Source organism: Myotis nattereri, assembly GCF_964212035.1.
Source record: "Myotis nattereri genome assembly, chromosome: 1".
In the NCBI taxonomy this organism is placed as follows: Eukaryota; Metazoa; Chordata; class Mammalia; order Chiroptera; family Vespertilionidae; genus Myotis; species Myotis nattereri.
The window spans coordinates 18,352,422-18,374,776 of record NC_138075.1 but is presented as its reverse complement, the minus strand read 5'-3'; the positions used below and the strand labels follow the sequence as shown (position 1 = coordinate 18,374,776).

At 40.8% G+C, this 22,355-nt stretch overlaps 2 protein-coding genes across 2 annotated transcripts in view; one reads left to right on the top strand and one right to left on the bottom strand.

Annotated features, from left to right (window-relative positions):
• The window catches only part of CEP128 (centrosomal protein 128), a 348,318-nt gene extending 341,235 nt beyond the window's left edge, over nucleotides 1-7,083 (bottom strand). Inside the window, exon 1 of the mRNA XM_081083727.1 lies at nucleotides 6,928-7,083. The gene's annotated coding sequence lies outside the window, so the exon portion shown is untranslated. The remainder of the gene's footprint in view (nucleotides 1-6,927) is intronic.
• A 6,664-nt stretch (nucleotides 7,084-13,747) lies between these two features.
• TSHR (thyroid stimulating hormone receptor) overlaps nucleotides 13,748-22,355 on the top strand; it is a gene marked incomplete at both ends in the record, with an annotated part of 99,484 nt that continues 90,876 nt past the window's right edge. Inside the window, one exon of the mRNA XM_081114309.1 lies at nucleotides 13,748-13,917. Coding sequence (XP_080970435.1) covers nucleotides 13,748-13,917 — 170 coding nt within the window. The remainder of the gene's footprint in view (nucleotides 13,918-22,355) is intronic.

The following is a 22,355-nucleotide window of genomic DNA, read 5'->3' as shown; positions in this document are numbered from 1 at the left end:
AGGCAAGGGCTTCTGTCTATATAAGCCAGCTCCCCTCTGTCTCTGAGAGTGCACCTTTCCTTTCCACCAAAGACTGATGCCTGGCTGAGATAAAACACCAAAGATATCTCTGTCTCACTGGAGCAGAGCTGAACAGACCAACATGGGCCAGAGAAGACAGGCACCAAGCACAGAATGGAGAAGAGCAGACCAGCACACAGCTGAACAGACCAGCAAGAAACAGAGATCTCTAGCAGAGAGGGGCCTGGCCCCAGGTCCACCTCATCGGCTTGCTGTTTTCACGGCTATGCTTTATCACAATTGAGCTGTTTTGCACTGAATAAAGTTTCCTTCTTCATCACACCCCAAATTGGGGATTCCTGTTGGCGTTGAATTGGCACCAATGATCATCTGTTGACAATATGTAGTTTACTAATAAATCATTTTATTTGGTTCAGAAAAAATTTAATTTCCTGAAGTTTCCTCTAAAGACTACTCTCCTTGAGAAAACAAGTTGTTTTCAGACTGTCTTCTGGTGGTGAGGAGGGAGTGGGGAGGGCAAATTCAAATTAAGATGCACAAAATAAGCATAAGCAATTGATATGACAAGTGACAGACTAGCAATTATTGAGAGAGAAAAATTAGGCAATCATAAATAGCAATTGGGGCTATTTAATCTACTCCCCATAACATTAAGATTTTCATAAGAAACAAGCTGTTTCTTAAATATATTATAAAGCATAATATTTGGCTTTTTTCCTCCTATTTTTTAAAGTAGAAACAGAAACTCCTCTTGACTTTCCTAGTGAAAAAAAACACTAAAAATTTTAAGAAAGGGAAATATTTCTGACTGCTATTTATACCTCAAATTTCTATGTTGCTTTATAGCTTACAAAGCATTTTCTTTAGCACTTTCTCTTTTGACTTCCATTCAATCCTACAAAGTGGGTATAATTGCAACTCTTTATTTTACTGCTAAGAAAAACAAAGCTTTGAATAAAATACTTGCCCACCATTGCTTTGATAAAAAGTTACAGTAACAGAACTAGAACCCATATCTTGTGTTTCTAAGCCAGTGCTTTTCCACTACATTTCTAGGAGCAGAACTGTGTAAATTCTAAATACATTGCCCAATCACTGAAATATTTTCTTTGTCCATCCCTATCATATTTCTTATCACCCTCACTCCCCCAAGAAAAGCATTTAAGGCCAGAGTATGTCATCCATATGTGCTTATCTACTTAGAACTAGAGATTTCTATAATGAATACAAGATAATATGTAAATATCCTATAAATCCAACTTTCTACAACTATTTTAAGATGTCTTTTAAATAACCCTTTCTCTTGTTAAGAATATTTACCTCTTCAGGCAGAAAAGCATTCTTTTTTTTTTCTTCTTTTTTTTTTTCTTTTTTTTCAGAAACATCATAAAATCTTAAATTTTATTTTTTAAATTGTATTTTCTTTTTGTTGTACATGTATTTTCTATTTCTCTTTTTCCTCCACTCTTCTCAATTCCCATATTTCTTCCTTCCCCCACACTTACTTTATATATTTAGATCTTTCCTTTTAACTCTTCTATAATAAAGGACTGAAATACATTTCAAGAGTTTTGTATTTCTTTTTTATCATTATTAAATTTATTGGGGTGGCATTGGTTAATAAGATTATATAGGTTTCAAGGGTACATTTCTATGATACATGATCTATATATTGCACTGTGTGCCCACCATCCAAAGTCAAACCATCTTCTGTGACCATATATTTGGTCCCATTTATCCTTTACTAATCCGCCACCCCCTCTCCTCTGGAAACCACCATACAGTTGTCTGTGTCTATGAGTTTCAGTTCTATATCCCATATATGAGTAAAATCATATGGTTCTTAGGTTTTCTGGCTGACTTTATTTTGCTTAACATAATATCCTCAATTTTATTTCTTGTTCTTAATTTTCAAAGTGGATAAACAGAATAATTGGCATATTCTTTTCAAAATATATAGACTTCTAAATTTTAAGAAAAAAAGCTAATTGGAGTTCTTAACTTTGACCTCCCCATGAACTGTTTCCTGGAATGTTTTCAAATGTACATAAAAAATTTTTAAAGATACTGGATTAGATAGAAATCCAATTATAATGAAATTGAATTATTGGGAGTAAATGGATGAGGACTGAAGTTAAGAACCTCAATTTCAAAAACCTTCAAGAAACTCAAGTTGAATAATGCTGAATAACTAATGTTTCAATATCAGATTTTTGTTTGACAATAATCCTACAAGGTCAGTACACTGTCATGATATATACCTAAGAGGCTTAAAGGCACTAAGAAAGGTACTCAAGAATACACAGCTACTGAGTAGCAGAGCTGAGTCTTGAACCTTTCTCCAAGGTCCAGATTTCTGACCATCTAACTGTGCTCACTGCCACGTGCACTACTCATAAATTTAAGACTTTTTCTCAACTCATTTCTAGCCACCAAAATGGTTTCTCTGACTTTTGAGTCTTTTCCTATACATTCCAACTCCACTGACCTGATGGGGAATCAAACCCAGAACTTTTTTGGTGTAAGGGATGCTGCTGCAATCAACTGAGCCATCTGGCCAGGGCTGTCACAGAATATGTCATGTTCATTTTTTCATCAAACCTATGCTGGATTCACCACTAGGAACATTCTTTTCACTTCGTTTTCCCTTTGCTAACTTCTACTTTTCTTTCAAGTCTCAGCTCAAAGGAAACTTCCCCTAGAAAGTCTTCTTTCACTCCCCCCACCCCTACCCCACCAAGTATCCATAGTGGATATCAACTCAACACCGCCCAAAGATTGCTAACTGGCTATTTACTTATCTCTCTCCCCACTAGACTGGAAATCTTACCAGAGACTATTTATTTAATCCATGGTTGTATTTCAACACCTAGCATATTTCCTGGCATGTAGTTGGAACACTTTTAAATGAATTTACAATTACATTTTCTTATTATCCTGTCTAATTAATCCAGAGATGAATTTCAAAGTACAGGACCTTGCAATTAGTAAATACTAATTAAATAATTGTTGGGTAAAATGATTCTTGTAGAAATGGCCTAGATTAATTATCTTACATCTTCAAACAATATGGATTAAACTGCAAAACAGTAAAAATATGAACACTTGATAATATGTCCTTTATAGAGAAAACAAAGATAAACACTTCAAATCCATTTGAATAAATGCGTTAAAACAACTGAATCACACTTAAGCTTGTTTGAATTATTGCAAATCATTTAAATTCATTATTGTCATCTACAGCTATCTGCACTCCTCAATTATTATTTGTCTGTACTATAAAGCACTACGCTCCAAATTACTTAGGTTCTTTATCATCTAGGTCCATTCTCAGTACGCTTTCAATGTACCAATTGCTGCTCATAAGCAAACCCATTTCTTGCCAATTTAAAGCCTTCAGTCTCTCACCATGGAGCCTTTTCCTTTTTTCTACAATCTATAAAATTACTTATCTCCCCGAGAGGGTATTATGGTAAGTGAAACAGTCAGCCAGAGAAAGACAAATACCATATGATTTCACTTATACATGGAATCTAAAGAACAATACAAACAAGCAAAGAAAGCAGAAACAGACTCATAGACACAGAGAACAGACTAATGGTTGCCAGAGGAGAGAGGGCTGGGAGACTGGGTGAAAAAGGTGAAGGGATTGAAAAGTACAGATTGCTAGTTACACAAAACAGTTAAGGGAATATAAAGTACAGCATAGGAAATATAGTCCAAAATATTGTAATAACTATGATTGGTGACAGGTGAGTACTGGAAATATCAGGGGGAACATTGTAAAGTATATGATTGTCTAGTCCAGCCGTGGGCAAACTACGGCCCGCGGGCCAGATCTGGCCCGTTTGAAATGAATAAAACTAAAAAAAAAAAAAAAGACCGTACCCTTTTATGTAATGATGTTTACTTTGAATTTATATTAGTTCACACAAACACTCCATCCATGCTTTTGTTCCGGCCCTCCAGTCCAGTTTAAGAACCCATTGTGGCCCTCCAGTCAAAAAGTTTGCCCACCCCTGGTCTAGTCACTATGCTATTCACCTGAAACTCATACAAAATAATACTGAATGTAAGCTGTACTTAAAAATAAACAAATAATTTTTTAAAACTGCTTATCTCTTCTTTCTTTAAAATAACAATCATCGCTCACTTCTTCCACAATGTCTCTCTTCTTCACTTATCCATTCATCCTGAGCACCTGTGTCATGGCAAACCCTGTGCACATTGTAGATTCTATGTTCTTCAGCTAAATGGATACATATAAACACATATATGTCCATCTCCCAAACACCCACACACCAGCATTGTACTGATCAATGTTAAGGGTTACGTGAATTTCAGGGAGGAGTGAATATCTGATAAGGACCCTGTAGCCTGTTAGGAGCATTTACAATTATTGATAAAAAGATACTAGAAGCAAGGTTAGGGGGAAAGAAGGACAAACGGAAAAATATTCGCATTATATCGAAACCAAAGGATTCATCATCTCTCTAAAAAAATGATTTTAAAAGAACAAACCAGTACTAAAAGATGCAAAGGGTATATAAATAGGCAATTCACAGAATACAAATGGCCCTAACAAGTATAGAATGTTCTTTATATTCCTAATCAAAAAATTGAAAATTAAAATAATAACATGATATGCTTGTTTATCTGTTTTGTACAAATTTAAAAAAAAATAGCTCTCACCTCCAGGATTGACAAGGGCACACCTTGCTGTAAGAATATTAACTGAAATAGATAGCTTTTCTGGAGAACAATCTGGCAAGACAAGTAAAAAATAAATAATATGCGTATGTTTTGACCCAGATAGTCTAATTCTATGTACAGGGTAGGGCAAAAGTAGGTTTATAGTTGTAAGTATGCACAACAGAGTTTATTCTTATATTATTATTTATTAATTATTGTATTATTTTCCATACGAGCAACTATAAACCTACTTTTGCCCCACCCTGTATATTATCCTAGGAAAACAAAAGATGTTTAAGATGTATGTATACATTTCATGTGTATATGTAGAAAGAGTTTAATTGCAGAATTAAAATAGTAAAAAAGAAAATAAGAAAAAATTACAAATCTACTGATAAGGGATACATTAAATATAGTCATTTGGAATATTATGTAGCAGTTAAAAGAGACATTATAGAATTTTATGTACTGACATGTAATACTACATTATTGCAACAATTAAATACACACTACAGAATAACATGAATATATTGAAACATTTCATATTAGAATCAGCTCAGTGATACTACATGGATACCACTGAATCTACTCTAGATTATTTTTATTTTATTCCCAAATATGTCAAGATTACATCTGAGAATTTGTGATTATATGACCTTATCTGGCTCTTCCAGCTCTAAAATTCTTTAATTCTAAGAACTTTGTGCAGCATAAATCTTGGACAGTGTTTTCACAAGGCCCTAAAGGGTCTCCTATATAGGTTTAAATGTCCCTTATCAAAATGCAAGAGGAAAATGCTAAAAAGTGTCCAGAGTTTTACCTCTACATCTGAAAACTTGAGTTCTTAATACTACATCCTTCATTATCAATGACAATTCTGCTGAATATGTTCATTTTACAGTAATCACGAATTATAACTCTTTTACCTCAATAATAATGTAAGAACCATTATATCTTGAAAAAACTAAGATAATAGAACCCTTTGAATATTTAGAGAGATTAAATAGCCCATCTCCCTTCCTCTCTAAAATCTATAATAAAAATATATTTTTCTGAATAAATACATAAAAGATAAATAACAGTAAATTTTGCTTATAAGGTACTCTTAATCTAAAAATGCTGACTGTCAATCAAATCCCACTGAGGGCAATCTTAGACAGCAACGGCACCTCTTCATACTGGGCAGGATTGAGATTTGTAGAAAGAACACCTGGGAATGAAAACCACTCTTTGTGCTCCAGAATCCCCAGCAAATCACATGTACCATCTGAGCTTCAACTGTCTCATTTGTAAAACAAAGAATCCTATATAATAAAAGCGTAATATGAAAATCGACCAAACGTCTGAACAGCGGAACGACCATCCGGACAACCATCCGGGACCATGCTATGACACCCACTGGCGCCAGGCCAGCCAAGGTAGGTGCGATGCGATTGGCCGGAGGCCCGGCCATCGCCCCATGATCGCCCCGTGGAGGAAGACCCAGGCCACCGGCCTGCGGGGCGATCAATAGGGGGCTCCACATCACCCCAAAGAGGGAGGCCAAGGCCACCGACTGGTGGGCTGTGGCGGGTGGACAGGGCCTCCCTCTGCGAAGGAAGCCCAGGCCTGGTGCCGGCAGCCAAGGGAAGAAAGGCCTACTCTTGTACAAATTTCATGTATCGGAACTCTAGTAGCATAATAATGTCCAGCCAGCATGGCTCAGCGATTAAGCCTCTACTATGAACCAAGAGGTCACGGTTGATTCCGGGTTAGGGCACATGACCAGGTTGTGGGCTCAATCCCCAGTAGGGGGTGTGCAGGAGGCAACTAATCCATGATTCTCTCTCATCATTGATGTTTCTATCTCTCTCCCTCTCCCTTCCTCTCTAAAATCAATAAAAATATTTTTTAAAAGAATAGTGTGATAAAAATATTATATATATATATGTCACATACATATATGTCACATAGAAGGTTTCTATTACTGTGCCTGGGACAAAATAGGTTCTCAAATGCTTGTCTAATGGAAACAATTGCATCATTTTTGTTTTTGTTAAGGTATCTAGTCTGTTCCCTTGAATTTTTATAACTCTCACGCACAACCATTCTATTTAAATTTTACGCTGTTAGAAAGGGACTTCTTGCCTCTCAAAAGCGTATTTGTTGACATACTCTTTTCCGCTATAAATATGCAAAAATGTGTTTAGAAACACCGGGAGAAAGCATACTTACAAAGCACACCCCCAAATCGCCGTGTTGCTCTCCACTGAGCTCAGTGCTCTTCTCAGGCACGTATGTCTGCCTCCTATCATTTCTTCATGAGGTTCAGGGCAAAAGGCCTAGTCAAGTAGATAATCCTTGGTTGCCCCTATATTTTCCCCAAACCACCTACAGATAAATGAAACAAGGATTAAAACACACCTACAACTTTAAATTTGTTAAAGAAATAAAAGATGAAAATAAGCTCACCCTCACTATATACAGTTCATGGCATATCAGAGAACAGAGAAAATGCTCCTTGGGTCATGCAAAAGCCCCACTGAACTCAAAAGAACTCTCCACATCCAAGAGCCCAACCAACATACTCCTCACTTGTTACTTCCGCCCATGCCTGGTCATCCCTAGGGCTGGCCAGATCCTGAAATTGTAGCCCAAGTCCACCTAAAAGGACTCTCTCTTTCAGCATGTCTATCAGAGGGTAAACTAAGTCAAATAATTAATTTAACATGATACTTCTGAATTTAATGACCCAGTTGAATTTCTAAGCCAGTTAACGAACTATATATGCTAGTACGCCTAAACGATATATTTCATAAGCTGCCCAGTACCACCCACATTTAGTACTGCAATTAAATAAGTAACCATAAAATGTCTTTGGTTGTAAGGAAGTCTGTGGACAGAAATATTTTCAATTCTCTGTGACTGCTTTTAAAGCAGTCTGTAGGAAATCACAGGAAGTATCCAGAGAACTAGTAGTTGTCACATAAGAAGACCTGGGACTACATCTATAAACCACTTCAAGAAAAAGTAAAAAACTATTCTGGAAAAGTTAATCAAAATAAACTGTGGAGAGCTTCAAATGACACAGGTCTTGCAATGGCAGAGCGGACATGCGGAGAGCACTCGGGTTTTATGCATACTTCACTCTTCTAACAAAGCATAACCTTCACCCCATGGGCTGGGTCACAGACACATCCCAATTTCTCTGTGCCAATATGAAGCTGCCAAAGATTTCACCTTGAATCTACACTGTGCAATACAGTAGTCACTCCATACGTGGCTACTGAGCTCTTGAAATCTGCCCAGTTTGAGCTCACAGGTGCTGTAAATATACAATGCAAGATTTTGGACACTTAGAAACATTAAAAACATATATACATTTAAGGCTGTAAAATGCCTCAATAAGTTTCCATATTGACTACATGTTGAAATAAAAACATTTTGTATATAAATAAATTGTGCTAAATAAACTATTAAAATTAACATCACCAGTTTCCTTTTTACTGGTACAATGTGGATACTGGAAAATTTAAACGTGTGTGTGTGTGTGTGTGTGTGTGTGTGTGTGTGTGTGTGTCTCACATAATATTTCTACTTGACGGCACTGTTCTGCATAATTAGTAAATATAAATAACAAATACTGAGCACTTCCAATGTGCCAGGCCCTGTGCTAGATACTTTGCTTCATACTTGGAACAACGTTACAGTGCGGTCCTACGAGGAGCCTGCGGAAGCCGCTGAGCCCCATCAAACCGATCACAGTTGCAGCTGGAATTCAATGTCAGATGTTCCTACGAAATAACTCATATCACGGGCAGCTAACGTTGGGGCAACTCCCATGGTGGCACAGGAGAGGCCGATACAGCGATACAGCGTCTGTGACTAGAGAACAGGTACAAAACGGCCAGTGCTATCCCAGCTCTATCCCAGGCCAGGCAAGTCACCTCCAAAATGAGTCCGATCTCCTTGACAGCTCAGGACATGCCGCTCGCAAAAGGAGGACCAGGAAGCTCAAATTCCCTGAATAGCTTGGCACAGACCAGGCTGTGGATGCCCATGCGGAGGGGGTCGCAGGCCGGGCACCCCGTCTCTCCCCACCCTGGCGCTCACGCTACCAAGCCGCGGCCCCACCCCACATCTCCGCGTGGCCAGTGTCCCCACCCCTGGGACAAGAAGTGGGACTTAAAACGTCTACAGGACAGGGAAGTGGCAAAGAAAGGGCGAGGGGCGGTGGCGGGCAAGTACCTGAGATTGAGAGCCCAGGTCCTTAATGCCGGATCATCGCCGAGGCCCCACCCGGCTCCCACGGCCACCTGTGACCGAGAAGGTGCAACTGACCGGACGCGGCGGCGCAACCGACTGAGCTGTGCCCAGACTGGCAGCTATGGCAACTTGAACTAGCCGCCCAGCCGCAGCAAGAGTACAGGACCCTACTGGTGCCGCTTGGCCCTCTGGGAGTTGTAGTCCGCATCATCCTCTAAAGCAATGAGTTAACTAAGGGACTCGGCCCCTAAAAGAAACTGCAAGTCCCAGGATGCCAAACGATGGTTTTCGGGTGACTTTCCCGGAAGAAGCAGGATTCGTTGGCACCTGAGGCCCTAGGACGCGCCCTCTTTCCCTGTTTTGTTTTTTTAAAGGGCCAGAAGCGTATATTGAAGACAAACACCAGCTAGAGAGAGAGCTGCCTTGGCCCAGACTGTAATTTAATCAGAAAAGTCTAAGATATTTCCTTTACTTAAAAAAAAACAAATCAAAGTAGTTGCAATACTAACATAGACTATATTTTTGTTATTCCTTGGGGAACAGGCAGGTGTAATTTCCAGCAGAGAAATGTTAAAATCCCCTTAGTGTAATAATACCAGTGCCCAATGTCTTGTGGTTCACAAATTCTTAGATCCGGAAGGAAACAGAAGATTATCTAGTCACACCTTTTAGGCCTGGAAAAAGTAAGCTCACTGATGACAAATTAAAAGTGGAATTTGAGAATGTCACTTCAAAACTGCTGCCAGGGTGTCATCTCTCCGCTTATTGTGGAACCTGAAAGAGACATAGTCCACTCAGAGAAGTCGGTTTCAATTGCGAAAAAGTAACCTTAAAAACTTCAACAAGGAACTGAACTTTGGAAAAGCTAAGAAGAAGTGAAAATCCAAATTCGTCACGAAGATGGTCATTTCCTTCTGCTGTTGATGCTTTCTTTCCTCCTCAAGGCTAAAGTCAAGTTTTACTTTATCTGTGAAGCTTTCCTACACAGATAAAGCAAGATCACTGTTTAAACATGGATTCCCTATGCTAATCATTGTGTGCTGTAATTATCCATTCCCTGTTGGTACTTATATTAGATTCTAAGCCTTTCAAACACAGGGACCTAACCTGTTAAAATTTCCATCCTCCCTTCTCTCTCTCTCTCTCTCTCTCTCTCTCTCTCTCTCTCTCTCTCCCTCCCTCCCTCCCTCTCACACACACACATTAATAATTATGATCTATTATATCATATTTGATATATCAGAAGCATTAAAATATTTTTCCTGGCTGGCCAATACTGTGAGGTAGATGTTATTTTATAACCAGTTTGAACATAAGATGATTATTCTAAGGACATACCTATGTATTTGCATCTGTCTTCACGTTGCTTGCTCACAGCTGTATTCAAGAATACACTCATGCTCGCTTCGGCAGCACATATACTGCAATTGGAATGATACAGAGAAGATTAACATGGCCCCTGCTCGAGGATGACATGCAAATGCATGAAGCGTTCCATATTAAGAAAGAAAAGAAAAGAAGAGAAGAGAAGAGAAGAGAAGAGAAGAGAAAAGAAAAGAAAAGAAAAGAAAAGAAAAGAAAAGAAAAGAAAAGAAAAGAAAAGAAAAGAAAAAAGAAAAGAAGAGAATACACTGCACCGGACACAAATGTTAACATAAACAGGAACAGTCATTAAATTGCCCCATGCGCATGCAGAAGCATTAGCGTACCTTTATTTGTTTACATTTTAATTTTTCAAAACAATTGTACTAAACAAAAACAATTGTACTCATTCATTTAATTCAGCAAATGTATGCTGAATCTTTCTAGGATCCAGACATTATATTAGACACTTGAAATGTAATGAAAATGAGAATAATAACAACCTAGTTTCTGCCCTCATGTTGCTCAGAGTCAAGAAAATATGAAGAAGAGCAGTGCCAAGAGAAAAGGGATTCCTGAGTGGGAATGTGATAAGAAACAGAGAAAAGAGTCCCAGAATGGAGAGTTGGAGATTTCGGGGCTGGGGGTGCGATGCAGACCTGAAGGTGTTGGAGGAAAGCCCATGCCCATAGACTGCTCAGCTTCTACTCAAGCAAGTACTATTCATAGTCTGACCTCGCTGTCCGCCCATTGGCGTGAAGAGAAGACAGCCTGCATTTTGCCCAGTGGTTGTCCAGCACAAGTAGTAACCATCTGTTCCATTCCACATTGTTCCATCTAGCCACTAGATGGCCGAGCCTCCTTGTAATATCACCAGACAATTATAAGGGATAAGAAGGAAGACAGAGCACCGAAGTGGGTGCTATGGGTAAGGTCAAAGAGAAATCTCCAACATCCTAATTGGAACTACCCAAAATTCTCTCTGAACCAAAGCACAAAATGATCATTAATGGTTGTTAACTCTTCCTGCATCAACTTTTCAAGCTAACTGAAAATCTAGGAAAGTTAAAATAGAAGACAAGATGTTGCAAAGATGGTATTGCCAACTACTCAAGGAATCATCTTCACCTATTCATGTGTGCCATTGATCCCATAATATTCTTTTCAGCCACACACTTATTAATTATAGGTATATGTCACAGTCAAGAGCATCACAAATGTAAAACACAGCAATTTGTTTGCATTTAAGTCAAAATGAATAACTATTAATGCACAAATCCAAAATCATAAAATATTTTTATTATAGCTAACTCAGATAGCCTGTGCTCCACTTTAATAGGTACCTTTATGGGGGGGAAGGGGGGAATAAAACACTAGACAGTAATGCCATGCTAAATACTACTTTCTGATATCTGGACCATGCTAACAATTCTTCTACAAGAAGGAAAATGTAATGTTCTTAAGCCATTCTCATTCATCTGTTATATTTAAAAGCATTTTTGTGTTTAATGGATCAGAATGCAAACACTTCTCTCTTACTTAAACTGATTGATCTTCTCATCCCATGCTTTTATTTGCCCCAGTTTCAAAGTTAGGCTAAGGAAAGAAAATTGCTACTGATTATCATAGCAATTTGTTGAGAAGGTTATTAAAATATTAGAGGCCCAGTGCATGAATTTGTGTACAGGTGGGGTCCAGCCAGACCAGCGCCAGTAGGGGCAGATTGGGGCCAGGCCTGTAGGGAGGAGGAGATGGCAGGAGGTTGGCCAGCCGGTCTGCCCCAATCAGGCAGATCAGCGTCGGGCCAGCTGGGGGGAGGGACCGTGGGTGATTGGCCGGCAGGCCCTGCCCCCGATTGAGCGGGTGGGAGCCAATCAGGGGTCATTGGCCAGGGGAGGGGACATGGGAGTTTGGCCTGCAAGCCCCACCCCCGATTGGTGTGTGGGGCGTGATGGGGACAGAGCTGGCTGGGGGGAGGGGCCTCAGGCCAATTGGGGTGGTGGGGACCCATTGGGGGTGAGGCCAGCCAGGGGGAGGGGCTTCATGCAGTTGGCTGGCCGGCCCTGCCCCCTATTGGTTGAGGAACACTTGGGTTGTTTCCAGTTTGGGTTAATTATGAATAAAGCCCTAAAACCATTGAAATATACAAATTTTAAACATACAGCCCAATGAACTTTGAAAAAAATTATGCATTCTCTTACCTCCAGTCTAATTAAGATATAGAACATTTCTATAACCCTGGTGAGTTCTCTCCTATCTTTTTTGAATCAGTCTCCCCTAAATAGTGTTCTGATTTCCATCACTATAGTTCCCCCCATTCTGTCCCAGAAAGTCATATAAATGGAATTACACAGTACGTGAAGAATTGATGTTCTTTTCATCCCAAGAAGAATTAGTAACTGAAGGCTTTTAAGAAGGAAATGGCATAATCTGATTTATATTTTAAATTATTATTTTTGGCTACTGTGTGAAGAATGGTAAGTAGATGATGGTGTGCCACTTAAGTGTTATTTTTCTTCCCATCTTTGGGGGCGGGGAAAGCGGAGCTATATGATGCAATAACATTCCTGGCAGTCCAGAATTTACCTTTAGGCTTCAAGCCAGGTCAGAAGGCAGGCTCCAGAGCACCAGACCTGTTCCTGCCATTCCTGGTTCTGCCCAGCAGATGGCCCCAGAGCCTAGTTCCCGGCCCGCCTAGCGCCAAGTCCGCCTGCTGCAATGTGAGCTGACGCCTCCAGGTGACTCCTCAATGCAATTTCTGTGCAAAGCGGTCGGGTTTGCGCTGAAGTTGGGGAGCAGTGAGGGTCCGCCAGAGGTATTGCGCCCCGGCTTCTCCGCACCTCAGGCTGGCATCCTCAGAGGCGCCTTAGGCCAGAAGGATCTTGACCCGCGCCTGCCCTGGACGGCGCATTTTGCGGGGAGTTTTCTCTGCAGTGCGTGCGAGCCTTGGGGGAGAAGGGGGAGCGGGGGAGAGGGGTCCTGACAGGCAGCGCTTTTCGGAATCTACCCACGGGAAAAGGTGGCCCACTGGACTTAACGACAAGGAAAGGGGGTGGGGGTGCTTCTGAACTAGGCTTTGGAAAGAGCTAATGGCAGGAACGCGCGAGGCTGGCTGGAAAGCAGGGTGGGGACAGCAGGGACTGGTGTTAAGTGTCAGGGAACAGACAGAGCGGGCTGCGTGGCTCAGGGCTAGGAAAGTAAAGCCAATAGGCTTGTTTGCGTGGAGAGTTGCCTAGGGAAACAGAACACTTGAGAGCCTCTTTGCCCTCTCCAGCCTCCTCTTTGGTGCTGAAGTCACAACCACCAGGAGTCCTCTTTCTCCCACTCCTCCCTCGCTCCTGCTCCTTCCGCGCGGGAGCCCAGAGCGCAGAGAGCTGAGAATGAGGCGATAGTGGAGGAAGAAGAAATGGCCTCGGACCCCTGGAAAATGAGGCCGATGCCGCTACTGCAGCTGGCGCTGCTTCTCGGCCTGCCCAGGAGCTTAGGGGGGAAAGGGTGTGCTTCTCCGCCCTGTGAGTGCCACCAGGAGGACAACTTCAGAGTCACCTGCAAGGACATCCATCGCATCCCAGTCCTACCGCCCGGGACACAGACTCTGTGAGTACCTGGGAGAGGAGAGGGTAGGTCCCAGAGGCCAAGGGCAGCCGGAAAGGTGGATGGAAGTGCACAAAAAGAACTTGAGAATAGGCCAAAGGGTGTGTGTGGGTGTGTGTGGGTGTGTGTGCGCGCAATGAATAAAAACTCAATCCCATAAATTTGGGATTGCTGACCTCATAGTTATTTAATAATGCAGGAAACGGTAACAAAACTTTGGTACAAGATGAGCTATTCTGCATATTCCCTGCTCCTCGCCCAGGCTAAATCTTCCTTTTACCTCAGGTGTGAACAAGATAGTAGCAATTCAAGAACTGACTTTTCTATCTGATATTGGGTAATAAAAATTTGCAAAAAAATGTATTTCTCCTTTTAGTCTTCCTAGATGGGAAATTATCTAAGCTGGTCTTGCTGGTTCATCAAATAGTTGAAAAAATTTAGTCAGGTATTCTTTTTTAAAATATACCCTTTATACTTTCCATGAAGGTAACTTTGTATGAAGTACCTGAGTTACTTTCTCAAAGGTTAACTGCCCACTAACATAGTGGATCCAGAAGTTTCCTTTGCCATAGGCATGGGAGAGGAATAAAGAGGTAAAATTTCATAAAATGCATTTTATCTGCATATTAAATGATGCCAAAAATTGTCAGATGGTTACTAGCCTTATTGGGGTGTTATCACTTCATCCTATATAATAAAAGCCTAATATGCAAATTGACCAAACAGCAGAATGACCAGCGGGACGACCGGTTGCTATAATGTGCACTGACCACAGGGGGGGCAGACGCTCAACGCAGGAGCTGCCCCCAGCCTGCAGGTCCCAAGCCAGCCTAGGCAGGTGCCAGTGGGGGATCCCCCCGATCATCCTGTGGGTCACCCTGCAGAGGGAAGCAACTGGCTGCAGCGACGGGGTGATCAGAGGATGGGGCTAGCTGGTGAGCGGCACCAGGCCGGCCAAGATGGGTGCCAGCGGGGGCCCCCGATCACCCCACCAGTCGCCCCACAGATTGGTCCTGATCGCTGGCCTGGCCTAGGGACCCTACCCATGCATGCATTTTGTGCACCGGGCTTCTAGTAAGTTATATAAATGTCTAATCACTATGCTGTACACCTGAACCTCATGTAATATGTATGTCAACTGTAATAGATAAAATTTATTTTTAAAAGTTGCCAAATTAAAAACAAGGGTAAACAAGTTCTATTGTATGCTTATTCCTTAAGAGACATTTAAATCAATGACCATTGAAAGGATAATTACAGACAAAAGCCAGGAAAAAGGCTTTCTTGGGTGGTTATAAATGGAGCACAAAGAAAAAAAAAATAGTAAAACAACCTAGGCTGGTTAAACCTAGTTCAGGTAAGATAATACAAGTTATTAATGTAGATACATGAAAAGCAATGATGAAGTTGCACTTCAGGATTTTCTCAGGACTGTAGCTGATAGGGACATTAAATAGTGGTGAATGTTGTTTGGTGATTAATGTTGCAGTACAGGTTCTGTGCTCTGAGATACCTCCGTTTCTTATCTCCCTGGATTAATTAGTGCAATAAATTCCAAGTACCGCTTTATTCTCCATGCTCCAAACACAAAATAAAATACATTCTTTACTTTTGACTATACACCTGCATTGACTCTTCATGGCCTCTAGGATGAAACTCTTTTTTTCCTGAGATCCTTTAAGACCTAGTCCAGTCTTTCTCTCAAACCTTATGGCTCCTAATCTCTCTGATCAGAATTCCAACTCCTACTGATCAGAATTTCCCGCGCATCCCTCCAAGTTATTTGCTATCACAATTCACTGTCTTTGCCTTCCCTCCTACATTCTACCCCTCCTGCTTAAAGCAGCTTTTTCCCTGGCTAATACCTACTAGTGCCTGGCTGGTGTGGCTTAGTGGTTGAGTGTTTACCTATGAACCTCAAGGTCATGATTCAATCCCAATCAGAGCACATGCCAGAGTTGTGGGCTCAATCCCCAGTAGGGGGAGTGCAGGAAGCTGCTGATGGATGATTCTCTCATCATTGATCTTTCTATCTCTCTCTCCCTCCCCCTTCCTTTCTCTGAAAGCAATATAAACATATATTTTTTAAAGATACAGATTAGGGGTCAGTTCTTTCCAGAAGCCTCTCTTGATCTATGACCCCTAGGCTGGGTGAGCTCCCTCCCCCCAACATTCTGTGCACGACCTCTATCCTAGCCTTTAAACATGGCATGCTTTTCTGTAACTTATTTCTTTGCATGCCTACCCAAGTAGGACACGAGCTCCTCTAACACAGAAACCCTGTCATTCAACCCTGGAACTACTTTGATGTTCAAAAAAAAGTTTAAGTGAGTGAATGACCGAACATAAATATGCTAGTCTCATTATTCGCTGTGAGGATAAAGAAGGCCAGAGAGATCACTTCTTCGGGGACTTCTTTAAAGGTGGCAGAATTCCAAGTCATTGAAGAGAAATGAGGCTCTGACAGTGGAAGTGAATTTGGATTCATCCTGTCAATTCCACCAAATGGTGAGGAGAAAGGGTAACATCAGAGAAAGAGCGATGGAGGAGGAGTCAGAAAACCTGCATTCTCTTTACCCCCCTCTCACTGACTGTGAAATTAGTTGAGATCATGGATTTAGGAGAACCCAAGTTTCCTTCTGGGTAAAACAGAGGGTTTAGTTAGGTGCTTTCTGATGTCTGTGATGCTCAAGAGGGAACCCACTGAGCCACAAAGGCTAACAACTGGATAGAGACAGGAGCAAGAAGAATCTGACCTTAAAAACAATTAGGGGGAGGAAGGCGGTGGGACTATTCTGAAGAATTAAGTTATTCTGAGATAGAGAAGAGAACATTTAAAAGTATGGGTAAAGTGGTATGCTAATTTAAATAATGACTACAACCATCTACAACAGTAGCAAAGTGATTTTTCAAAACTTTGTGGGGCAGTAGAGTTCTACTGCCCCACAAAGTTTTGAAAAATCACACTGGATTCCCTTCTGTATGTCCTCTTTCAAAAAGTGTCTATTTAGGTCCTTTGCCCATTTTTTGATTGGATTGTTTATCTTCCTTTTGTTAAGTTATATGAATTCCTTTTGTTAAGTTGTATGAATTCTTTGTAAATTTTGGAGATTAAACCCTTATCTGAAATAGCATTGGCAAATATGTTCTCCCATGCAGTGGGCTTTCTTGTTGTTTTGTTGATAGTTTGTTTTGCTGTGCAAAAGCTTTTTATTTTAATGTAGTCCTATTTGTTTATATTCTCCTTAGTCTCCATTGCCCTAGGAGCTGTGTCGGTAAAGGAATTGCTACAGATTCAATGCAATCCCCACTAAAATATTTCAAAGGTCTAGAACAAACTCTCCAAAAATTCATCTGGAATAAAAAAAGACACCAAATAGCCACAGCAATCCTGAGAAAGAAAAACAAAGTTGGAGGGATCACAATACCAGATATCAAGCTATATTACCAAGCCACGGTTCTCAAAACTGCCTGGTACTGGCACAAGAACAGACATATAGACCAGTGGAACAGAACAGAGAACCCAGAAATTTACCCAAGCCATTATGCTCAATTAATATTTGACAAGAGAGGCAAGAGCATACAATGGAGTCAAGACAGTCTCTTCAATAAATGGTGTTGGGAAATTTGGTCAGATACATGCAAAAAAAAAAAAATGAAACTAGATGACCAACTTACACCATACACAAAAACAAACTCAAAATGGCTAAAGGATTTTCATGTAAGATGGGAAACCATAAAAATCATACAAGACTTCACAGGCAGCAAAATGGCATCTATTTTCTTACTTCAGCTCTGATAGCATAATAATACACAAAAAACATATTATTAAGTGAGTGAATTTTATCTGCTTTATCAATCAATTGAAAAAGTTTTTTCCCTCCAGAGCTGAGAAATTGTTAACTTGAATTGATCTATTTGATTATTTTAAAATTTCCTCGTTGTACAAAGTATGTTTATTACCCTTCAGATGAAGATTAATTTTCTGGAGGTTCATGGGCTTCGTGGGGGTCCATTCAGTCCTCCTGGGAATCTGTGATGAAATGAAATTTTGAATACAAGTAAACTGCTGAATCTATAACCTTGCTCAGATTTCCAGAGGTGCCCTTAACCCCACCCCCAAAAAAGTCAAGAAATTGTGTTTTGGGAGAATTTGGAATTTTTGTTTAATAACTGTATATTTGGTATTAAATGTGACTCAATCCTTTTATTTTATTACTAGAGGCCCAGTGCACGAAATTTGTGCACTTGGGGTGGGAGGTCCCCTCAGCCAGGATTGCAAGACAGTGCAGGCCAGGCTGAGGGACCCCACCAGTGCACAGTCGGGGTCAGGGAGGGATGTGGGAAGTTGGCTAGCCAGGGAGGGACCCCAGGAGGGCTCCAGGGCGTGTCGGTCCCATCTCGCTCAGTCCCGATCGGCCAGACCCCAGCAGCCAGCTAACCTACCAGTTGAAGTCTGCTCCCCTGGTGGTCAGTGCATGTCATAGCAAGCGGTTGAGCAGCCTTAGCATATCATTAGCATATTACGTTTGGATTGGTTGAATGGCCAACTGGATGACCAGACACTTAGCATATTATGCTTTTATTATATAGGATAAAGAACACTAAAACATATTTTTAAATAAATAAAAATTTGCCTGACCTTTGGACGTGATATTTTTTCTCGGAAACACTGTATTACCTCGTGATGTCTTGCACTTAGCCCTTGAATAGGCTCTTCATGCAGAAGTTCACTAAATGTATTTTAAAGTAGTTTACAAACAGATTTTACAAGTTTCTGATGCCTCGTATCTGACATTAAATGCTCCATACTGGCCCTGTTTCCATTTTCACTGACGCTGGGTGGGATGCTTAATTACCATTTTGCCTTTCATTGGTGCATTTAAAACACAGTTGAAGGAAATGTATGGGGGAAATGGTCCCATGTGTTCAAAGCTACAAATTGGATTTTTAAAGGGTTCCATTTAGGTATCAGACTCTACTTACTTTGCTTGATTTTGGTTGAATCCTTAAGAACATTCAGGGTGTTTCAAAAATTTTTTTCTTAAAATGACAAAGCAGCAGTCTTGATTTTTAAACCATCTTATAAATGTTGTTCTCTTACATGTAGTGACATGTAAATATGCCCTGGACTTTTCTGCTCCAGCCCTATTTAAAATATTTTACCCTCAGGATAGTCCAGAAACTCAAATATTTCATCATCATCTTAACTCAATTTTCCACACCCCTCTTGCACCTGGGAAGAGTTCCCTGTGTCCCAGTTTTTCTTTGAAAAACCTGATCCCTGTATTTATATGATATGTGAAGCCTTGGGCTTACATCTTGGAGGCATTAGCTTAATTTTACCCACTCCTGAGTGTTATTGTAATTACTCCAGAGCAGGGATTGAAAGCGTCTCTTCTTACTGCCAGCTACTGTCACTCCATATTTCGTTATTTCCATCTTTTGTGAACGGGAAAGAAGAAACCTAACCTCAGGGAAACGATCTGTATAAGACAATGAAGATAACAGTTTTGAGTGGGCTTTGTGACTGCTCTGTTTCCTTCTCAACACTCTTCTCAGTTATTTCTGGCTACGTGGCCATCCAAGGATTTGAGATGACCAGAAACCTTACCTCTGGACAGGTGGCATTTTATTGCAGCTTTTCTTCCTTCCTACCATTCTTCCTTTTTTCAATAAATATTTATTGATCACCTATATACACAGGTACTATTTTAGGCATTGGTGATATCTAATACATGACCTCATTGATCTGACATTCTAGCAGGGGTAAATAGCCAGATAATAATAATACTAATAATAATAATACACATAGAATGTCAGATGGTGATAAGTATAATGGAGAAAAATTAAGGGAGAGGGAGAAGGAATGCTGGAAGTTGCATTTTAAATGGTCCGAGAAGGCCTCACTGAGCAGGTGACATTTGAATATCAATCTTGGGAGAGAAATTCTGAATAAATGCAAAGACCTCGAGGTAGGAGTACATGGGAGGAGCATGCATGTATATTTTAGAAGTAACAAGAAGAGAAATGTGTATATTTAAGAAGTAATAAAGAGAGAAATGTGGCTGAAGCAGAGAAGGTTATGGAAAATGAGATCAGAGAAGTTATAGGACAGATGATGTACTTTGTAGACACTATAAGACATTAAATATGTATATGTTCTTAATGGGATAAAAAGCTTAATAGGATTTTTAGTTCAAAAAAAATCACATGAACTGATTTACATTTTACTAGGATCATCCTGGCAACTGTGTTTGTTAATCAGTAAGTGATGACAATGGCTTGGACCAGCTTAACAGTGGGGAAGGAGGTGAAATATGGTTGAATCTTGGATTTTATGATGAAGGTAAAGCCAACAGGATTTCGTAACAGACTGTGTGGAGTCTGAGTGAAATCAAGAGTTAATGTCTTAGCCTGGGTTCTCCAGAAATCAGAGCCTGTGTGACAATTCTTACTGGGGTGTGTGATTTGGGGGAGCAGAATGGTAGGATGGGGGAATGACATTGGCAGGGAGGGAGAGTCGGCTGCTGCTTCGAAGCAAATAGTTGCTGATCCCATGGGACTCCCTGTGAATTCCGATGCTATGCATCTCAGGACCCTCGCCCTAGGAGGGAGGAAAGGGAAATTACATCCATCAGCTTCTAGTCCCCTGGGTCAGGGTGTTAATTGCACCAACCTTCCATGTTTCTTGTGTATAAATGAAGAAAGAGTTCCCAGATAGTGACAGAAAAGCTCCAGGGTGGAAGGTGAGACCTTGCACTTGACTCTCCAGTCACTCCCCATCCCCCCTCTGCCCATTGCCCAGGCAACCACTAATCTGCTTCTGTCTCTATGAATTTTTCTATTCTGGACAGTTTATATAAATGGAATCATATCACATGTGACCTCTGTGCCTGGCTTTTTTTTACATACTTAGCAGTGTTTTCATGTTTCATGCACACTGTAGGGATGGAAAGGGTGTGGGCAGCCAGACAAGTGGCCTGAGGGGAAAACACAGGTCAAGAGGCCAAGCTTTAGGTACTTTCAGGATGTTTCAGGCAGGTTCATTTCTGACACACTGGCGTAGAGAGCAGTCCCACTCCATGTCTAAATGCCTTACACCTTAGATCTAACCATCTGAACACCAAGAATGCCCATGCTTATTATCAGAGGCTTAGAACCATGAAATTGCTTCCCCATGTCACAGGTTTTAAGAGTCCCCGGCCAGTGAAGTGTTTCTAGCCAGTTGGCTGAGGAACACCAAGCGCTTATCCGTTCTGCATCCCATGGCAATCTTAGTCAACACTTCTAGAAAGAGGTGACTTCATAGCAATGCATGAGTCATTGTCTGTTAACTCTTTACCCTTTAAAGAGCCAATACTTATGCAAAGGACTTTTCTCTGTTCTAGGGAAGCTGCAGAACTCAAACAGTATCCTTTTTGTAATGGGTTTTCTCATAATAATATTGGCTTCTATGTCTTATTGTGTTTCTCCATTAAAAAATTTAATCAACATGCTAATAAATAAAATTTGCTATGGATTTTTTTAAAAAGGTTCAATGAGAGAAATAGAGTAGCCTTCCCCTTCTGTTTACCGGAGCTTACTTCTCAGCTATTTCTTTCCAGCCCACTCTGGGCTTGGGTTTCTAGGCAGATGGGCGTTCAAATTCTAGCTCTCCACCAACTCACGATGTGGGAGACCATTTGCTCAACTCACAAGATGAACAAACTAATGAGATCTACTGCAGCTACGTCACGGAGTGGTTATGAGGATCACGTGAGATAATGCTAGCAGCTCTACATGAAATACCTGGTAAACCAGAATAAAGCTTTGATCACAAGTTAACTATTATCACTAATGCAGTAGTGGGTCTGAGACCCAGATCCGGCAGTGTGGGCATGACATCAGTTTGTAGAGGTCAAGCTCTCACGCAGGGACCATTCAGCAGCTGTTAGGCTTGAGGGCTGTGCAGCCTTAGTAAGAAGAGCAAACACATGTCCTCCATGCAAAAGGGACATTTTAAAGATTTACAGGATTTCTTGTCTTCTGCCAGAGATACTTATCCCTGGGGAGTTACTGTTTGTAGTGTAAAGTGGCCGAAATTCTGACTGGACCCTATTGGTCCATAACTCTGTAAGAAGGATTTTATCTGTTCTATGTCAGATTTTGGCTGAAAAGCCTGTTAGTATTTCCAAACTCTCCAGATGCCCCTACTTAATGCTTGGCTGGTCTTCTTAGGTAGCATAACGAAGTTGCCATTTCACAACCAGCCTCCATCCCCAGGATCTAAAACAGCAAATCCAGAAGCTCTGAAACGTGCTCTACGAAGCATGAAAGGATCCGTTCAGGTTCTGTCTGATTCAGTTCTGTGAGATAATAGATATTCTAACGTACCTATGAATTCCCTTTATTCATAAGAAACTTGGCACTTTCCAGAAAGTATGTCTCTCATGACCAAG